At 36.5% G+C, this 8,092-nt stretch overlaps 1 protein-coding gene across 3 annotated transcripts in view; it reads left to right on the top strand.

Moving 5' to 3' along the window:
* Positions 1-440: 440 nt before the first annotated feature.
* The window catches only part of RNF152 (ring finger protein 152), an 18,236-nt gene continuing 10,584 nt past the window's right edge, over positions 441-8,092 (top strand). Inside the window, exons 1-2 of one of the 3 annotated variants that reach the window (XR_001942211.1) lie at positions 441-1,388; positions 6,766-6,776. Coding sequence is in view for 1 of the 3 variants with exons in the window: in XM_018574133.1 (XP_018429635.1) it covers positions 550-1,161 (612 nt within the window). In the remaining 2 variants the exon portion in view is untranslated. Of the gene's footprint in view, positions 1,994-6,765; positions 6,777-8,092 lie in introns of those variants that run through there. The other 2 variants (XR_001942212.1, XM_018574133.1) reach the window with 2 other exon arrangements.

Raw genomic sequence — 8,092 nt, 5'->3', positions numbered from 1 at the left:
TGAGTATTCGTGATCCTAGCTATATATTCCCATTTATTTAAAATGTACCTCCCAGGTACAGTAGAACCCAGGTTGGATAATGCTGGATCCTTGCAGTCAAAAGTGGTCACATCAGAAGCAGTAATTAATTGCCCTTGTAACTGTGTGTTACTCAGCTAGTTGATGCATAATTTTAGCACGGTTTGACAGGGGAGGCAGCATCCAACACAGAAGAATGGGACCAACATTAGTAAAAAAATAAAATAAATACTTGGGGTGTCCACCTTGTTTTCATCTGCCTAAACGTCTGCTTTAAAACTGATAATCACTGCTTAAAGCAATTTTTGGTATTTGTGCAGAGTTGAATGTAAGGACTTCAATATAAATCCTCAAATGTATAAACTTGCAGCAAAATACTAACTTTTTTTGTGTTTTTTTTTTCTTTTAGATTCTGAAGATCTTGAATGTATTTTATTCCCATCTGACACTTTAACATAAGTGCAAAGTGGCTTAGTGAAATCACAACCTTCACTTAAACATAAGAAACTTAGGAATTAAGCCAAGTATACCATGGAAACACTCTCCCAGGATTCTCTGTTAGAGTGTCAAATTTGTTTCAATTATTACAGTCCTCGAAGAAGGCCAAAATTACTTGATTGCAAGCATACTTGCTGTTCGGTTTGCCTGCAGCAATTGAGGGCTAGCCAGAAAGACCTTAGATGTCCTTGGTGCCGAGGTGTTACAAGGTTACCTCCTGGATATTCAGTATCCCAACTACCTGACGATCCAGATGTAGTTGCAGTGATTGCAATCCCTCACACTTCCGAAAACACCCCGGTCTTTATTAAATTGCCAAGCAATGGATGCTATATGTGGCCACTTCCTGTCACCAAAGAAAGGGCTCTGTTGCCTGGTGATATAGGCTGCAGATTACTACCAGCAAATCATCAAAAGCCAGTCACTGTGGTGACCATGCCCATGGAACAGCAACCCCTGCAAGGTACATTGGCACAGGATATTGCAGAGGAGGAACATGAGAGAAGGGGTGTTGTGAAAAATTCAACCTGGTCTGGAGTTTGCACTGTCATTTTGGTAGCATGTGTCTTGGTCTTTCTACTTGGAATTGTCCTGCACAATATGTCCTGTATCTCTAAGCGCTTCACTGTCATTTCATGTGGTTGAAATTGATTTTTCTTATACTTTCTGCCACATATATTTTAAAATAGAAGCAAACATACACAGGAGCATTGTATTATGAAACAAATATCAACTGCAAAAGGGTGGGAACTTCTTAACTTCCGGAGTTCTGGGGCACAAGAGAGAGACGTCCCAGCTTCGCCCTCTAACAGTTTGGTTAGAGTTCATGAAGATTGCATGCACAGTCATCATTCCTTCTTAAACAGGACTTGGTACATTTGACTGTAGGGTAGTATGATGACTTCTTAGCTCATTGTGGTATGGCCATATCCACCAGACGTTGATCATGCAACTTTTTCCTTGAGATTTAGTTCAACATGAGTATATTTAGCAGATCTCCGTTAATTTTTAAAGCTGGAGAAAGTCATCAGAGGTAACGATAGTCATAACTGAAACCAAGCAGATATCAAAACTTTATTTTCCCCAGTCAGTACATCAGTAAAATGTATCTGCGTACATCTCAGGTCTCCTTTTAACTGACACGGCTGTTATAGGAACATAATGTTTCATGGTACTTGAAACATTGTACTACCTTCAATTGATTGTCACATAATATCAATATCCTGCATTTTTTCAGGTGCCTATAAAAGAGAAGAGGCTGAATGTACAATATGTAATGTTAAGGTTTCAGGCTTATCTATGTGGCGCAAATAAAACATGGTGGTTCAAGTCTAATACACGATGATCAGGAATGGAAAAACTCATCTTCTTCCAATAAAGAGGATAGTAATGTTATACTGAAGTGTCATGGTTGGTGGATCATAGCACTTCGCATTAATTGATAGCAAGTGGTATGTGGAACAAGGCTTGGTTCTTGGTTATTAAATATAAAGTCCCTATTTTAATGAATCAGAATGATATAGCATTTTGTTGTACAATTGTAAATGTTTTTGTTTTCTAGAAATGCATTCCAAGGCCATAAGTAATACTTTTAGTTTGTCAAGTGTCACATTCCTAAGCCAATATGTATGTAATAAAATTGTTGTTTGTCCTCCGGTTCTCTATTTTATCTTAAACCCATCTTGACAGCTAAAGGAGATGGGCGATGGGTATCAAAGGTCATGTTTCTGCAATTTAGCGACAGAGGAAAAGAACAAAATGATAGTTTGTGGATGGATGAGTAGTAATTATTATGCTATTATTTTGTATGCCATTGTCTTTGTGATGCTGATCCATCGATAAAAAATGATTAACGTTGTGGGTTATAAAAATAGATGATCTGTCAACATTACAACTTCAATTTTTTTGTAATATTTTCTGCCTCATTTTATATTGCAGATTTACAGCTATAAAAAAAATATATATATAATGTGCCCGATCCCTTTTTGTTAAGTTTTTCTTCTCCTACTGTTTACTTTTTTTTTTTGCAAAAGTCATTCTTCTGTATATACTGAAGCTGTTAGCATAATTAAATATACCTCTGCATATTTATTTGCCTTGTATGTAGTACATTAAAGTGTAAATACTGTATTACATTTACTTAAATTAAAATCAACTAAGATTCCTACGGAGCCAATATAAATGAAGGATTTATGGTGCTGTGTTTTTCTGAGAAGTGAAAGCAAGGAAACAGTTGCTTTTTGGGGCAAATGTGTATGCAGTGCATTATTAGAGAGATATATTTAATCTAAGCCTGTGCATTGTCCATACTGGGGAAAGAAACAGGTTCACTTAACATGAGTGCCTTTTGTCAGGCACCGCTACCTTTCTCTGCACTCCTCTTCTGCCCAATAAATGACTCCTGGTATGTCTTCAGGAACACAAATCTCACTCCTGCATCCCACAATGTAGTGCTCAGTGCCTGACTGCTGGTCAGGCTGATTGTTGCCACATGGGGTAGAGGAGTAGCATGCATAGAAGACCTACACAAGATGTACCATACACGGTAAACTCAAGGGCATTGCTGTGAACCTGGGTAAGTCCTACCTGCTTAAAGTCCCTCTTGTAGATTAAACCTTTTTTTGCCCTAGAGGCAGAGAGTTAGTTATATAACATAAGCAGTCATAAGGCAAATGGGGCCAGGGAGGTTCAATTTCATTCCCTGCATACTGTCATGGTGCCAGCTTATTTCTAAGAGAACAGTAGAGGTGGAACACAGTTTCTAACCTCTCCAGTCACTTTCTCCTGAGAACTGTTGTGTGGGACTGTCTGATGTTGCCAAAAGTGGCAGACTCCTATCATGTCTGAGCACATTTATATTCATTTCAAAGTGCTCTAATTAAATGTCATTAGCAACTAATACCTTGGTAAACTAAAACTGAAAGGGGTCCTGTGTTGAGGCCTAGAGCCTCATAAGAGCAATGTTCAAACATCTCTAAGACAGTAATATAAGTACAACGGTTGTAGTTGTTGCAATCATCTTAAAGGGAACCTGTTAGAATAGAACTATGACAGCTATTGGTGACTTGATCCTGAAGGTGCTGGTTTAGGGGCTCTCATTCTCATTATTGCTTCACTGCTTATGTGTTACTGACCTTTTAGTAATCTTCCATATTTCTTTCCAACATGTTCCTTTTTAAAGTTCCTGCTGCTACCTCATTATTGCTAGTCACAATATTTACTAGAATATTACAATCTAGATTTGGGTTTCCTTATACTTCTGCTCTGTTGTAGGAATAACACAGCATTATACCTTTGCAGACTACCAATATTTAAAAAGTCAAGAGGCCTGTCTGCAAAGAAAAATACTTACATAGCTTCATTGTCTTGAGATAACCTCGGTAAAAAATACGGCATTTGTGGAGGTGGTAATACTTTATCCCCCTCTGCACTCTGGTGGGGGGGAGGGGGGGGGGCAGGGCAGGTATCCAATAAGACTGGAAGTGTCAGATGTTGAAGATTCGTTTCTAAGATTTTCTCTTCAAGACCGCAAAGTTTTCTAAATGGGCCAGGCCCCTTTGTTAGTTTTTTGTTTGTTTGTTTAACAACAACAGTATCACTTCAGAAAAAAATAAATGTATGTATTTGCGAATTACAGATGTGTCTCCGGTAAGAATTTACTGATTTTTCTCATAATCAAAGAGTATCTCTTTAATCCATAAAGCAGGCTTCTGTATATTTGTTTATACTCTTCAAAAACTGCTGTGTTATAGCCTCTACTCTGTAAGAATAAACACATTATTTGAAGAAATTAACACAAATGATCTAATTCAAAGGCAAATACTGTACACATTGTGTAATGCCATACAATTGCTTAATAACACGTGTTCATTTTTTAAGTGTTGTGCTAGAGTCTAACCTCTTTCAAGCTATGGATATAACTCTGTTGCTATTAATTACGCATGTAGAGCTTTTGTATATGTTTCAGGGTATGCACAGACAAACATTGTTTTGTTCACCTGTTATTAAATTCTTCCATTTAGCTTGTATTTGTTTGTTTATTTATAATGCTTATTAAATGAAACAAGTAAAACTATTCATAATTCAGGTCATGCATGCACCATCTGCCGCATATCACGAATGGAATTAGAATAAAGTAGCAGGGCCTCTGGGCTTCAGCTGCGCTCCAAATAATTCCCAGTGGGTTTCCCAGTACTAAAATGGAACTTAAAATTAATATGAAATCCAGATATGTGTCAAGATTTCACTGAATTACAAACAAAAGGAGAAAGAAAAAATATTTGGCTAGGCAAGTTGAAAGTGCAAAAAAAAAAAAAGAGAGGGGGAGGGAGGGAAATATGGTCCGTGCCTGTTTCTGATGTTTTCAAATGACCCAGGGCCTTGACATTCTTTCACATGAACTTAAGTACATTTTCAAAACAAACACATTAATATATACAGGAAAACCAAGCAACTTTAGAGATATATTTTCTGCCTTTTCTTGTGCTTTAAAGCAAATCTATGGGTAAAAACATTATAAACCCTTTGCAGTGGGGCTACCATCACACTGCAATGATTAACTGCTCATTTGCGTCTATGGAGGAAAAGTTATACTAACCCAATCTTCTGAGCCAGATTGCGGTTAGACCAATCCTTCCAGGATGAGGAGTGAAGGGATCTGATGTTGGGAATGGAACTGTGGATATAAAAGGGAGAGATCGAGAGGGAGGGTGCATGGTGAGACAAAAGTGGACAACAGGGGGAATGTTGGAGCAACTGGTACTGGGGAAAGAGCAATGTTGGGAGGAGTGAAGACATTGAATGACCGGCTGGAGGAATGAAACAATAGGAATGTAAGGGTGTCTAGACCGAGAACAGGAAATAAGTAAGGCTGGGGATGAAGAAATTACAACTGCAGAAAGGTAAATGAAAAAGCAAGGAGTGGAAAAGAAAGCAGTTGGCATAAATAAATGAATAGTGGCATATTGGAATCTGCTGGGTGGATAGAAATGAGAAGTGGATGATGAGTTGGCTGTATAAAATTTGCCAAATGAATTATGGATGAATTAAAATAAGTGAAGTGTTACAATCACTAATGTCACTTCCCTCTACTCTTAACATTTCACATGACAAAGGTCTAGAAGATGGAAATTATTTTCTGGATTCAGAAAACAAGTTGATTTTTATAGCAAGTTATCCATTTTATTCTCTCTTGTAATTAATTTTTGTTCGTAGACACTTTTGTTTTGCAAACAAGAGGTACAGATATTCCAAGAACTATCCCAAAGAAGGACAAGGACACTTTAAAAAAAAAAAAACTTGCCACCTTCCTCGTGTGTATTTTATATTTTTATATTGCAAATTAATTTGTATATTTGATATCCTTTTTATTGTGTGGTAGCACTAATGAAGGGGGAGTATCTGAACCCCTGAATTGCATTGGCTTTCCTTTCTTTTAATTGCCTATTGAATAAAACTTTTGACTCTTTCAACCATTGATGGGGAGCTTAGACTGCATTGTGTATATTTTAGGCTTTTTTTCTCCAGGACCTCTCTTTGGGGGTCTTCCTGTATATAATGTATGAAAAGACCCACCAAAGCTAATTAGCTTTAGTAATGAGATGATCCTTCAGGACCAATACCCCCCAAAATTCTTCCCTGTTTAAGGACAAACACTAAGCCAGCCACACTATAAATAGATATGGCCACTATGCAATATTAATTAAAAAAAAAACCACAAACATTTATTAGAAAAACATGAAAAATTGTACTTCTTAGTAGAAACACACACTAAATATATTATTTAAAAAATATCACCATGCTGTAACTTTAAAAATCCCCACAGTTCAAATATTATATATCTTTGTGTTCCTTCTTTGTCCTATAAAGTTGGTTACAGTATATCTTTGTAAGAGGAATCCAGAGGCTAAAAATCTCTATTTCTTAAAGTTAATCTTAAACATTCATCCCACACAATCATGAGAGCTCCAATTAAGGAAGACAAATTAGTATTGCATTAGTGTTTGAGCTCCAATAGTTCTGTTTACTCTCTCCATACAGATTTATAATTTTTTTCTTCCTGGAAAAGTGTACCGTCTGCAGATGAGAGGATTTTTTACTCTAAGGCCTATACTATTATCTACTTGTGACCAGGTGTTGGCATCCAGTAGAAAGGTCAGGAATCAAGCCATTTTAAAAAACACTTACTTTTGTATCTGCATACAGATTGATCCAAACAATGAGATTGTCCCCAACCATTGATCTGGAGAGGGTGGTACATTAGAAAAATAAGACAGGTTATTACACCAAATGCCACAGTTGGAATTTCATGTTGGTATTGTTATTTTTCAAATGAACAAAAAATATTATTTGCTGTGCTCTTGCAAGGAGTAAAGCTGAGTTAATAAGATGTTTGAAAACTACTAACTGGAAATTAAACAATTATATTTGCATTGACAGGTCATATGGTTCACATGCTAGACCCTGGTCAGTATAAAACTCATAGCTATAATTTTTTTGGTTTCAGGTCTTGCACTGCCTTGAGTTTTTCTCGGAGATGAGCTTTAACTTTTGTTAAATATATCCTTTAAAATAAGTGTTCATACCATTTTTAAAAAAAAATTCAGATCTCCAAATGAATGCCTTATGTGTCCTCATAAGCTCTTGGAAAGACTATCAAAATCATCATCACTTTTAGGTACCTGAATGAGTTAAAAAATATCAAGAACTTGGTTTTAATTTACAGTACATCTGGATATCTAGGAGCATAACAGCTGAAAAAAATCATAAGAATTTCATCATATTTGTTTGTATATTTTTTGTATTAAAATAGCAGTTAGCGAGATTTTTTGCTGTTATTGTGCAATTAAAACATGCAATTTAAGTACAGTTGCTGACAATGCTACTTGTTTGTCATTTAAAAAATATTGATTCAATTTAGGCCAGACAAATAGGGTGAAGACACTACTGCAGCACTGTGGTCTATGAGACCTGCAGAGCTTACATACAGTGTGTAGCAACCCAGAAGTACTGCACAGTATAGGGATTTCAGAGACTACAACTTCCTAGTGAACCTCACAATTGTGACCTCATTACAGTCCTTTCAAGTTCATACTACACCTACTTTGTATAGTAAAACATATGTGAAGAGTAAAAGGAGATGCTACAGTGCTAAAGCTTGTAAATGTTATAAAATGTTTCTGACTAAGTTTGAAATGGCTTTAGATGGACTACCACTTTAGCTGTATACCACAGCCTGCTGATGCCCAGAGAAATAGCTATGCAGCCACAAAGAGGCTGAAGGGTTCAGTAATGGCTGCTATAGTTTCAGTTTTCTCATATTGCAATAAGCAGCAGCAAAGCTTAGCAGGACCCTTAATTCTTATAGGAATGTTGTCATTGGTTGGACCAAACAAAGAAGAAAGAAAAGCACAATAAGAAACCTAGCAACTTATACCTATAGGTAGTAAAATAAATGTTTCCTCCATCTGGAGTGTTCTTGGTTGCATGGTTTTCAAGCCATGGTTAAAATGACAGCATTAGTAACTCTTAATTTAAAGCAGTAACACAAGAAAATAATCTATAAAGATCTTATCTT

The sequence above is a fragment of the Nanorana parkeri genome, unplaced genomic scaffold, assembly GCF_000935625.1.
Source record: "Nanorana parkeri isolate BGI_ZX_2015 unplaced genomic scaffold, ASM93562v1 scaffold49, whole genome shotgun sequence".
In the NCBI taxonomy this organism is placed as follows: Eukaryota; Metazoa; Chordata; class Amphibia; order Anura; family Dicroglossidae; genus Nanorana; species Nanorana parkeri.
The sequence above is the reverse complement of the archived record's forward strand: the minus strand, read 5'-3'. Positions and strand labels throughout refer to the sequence as shown.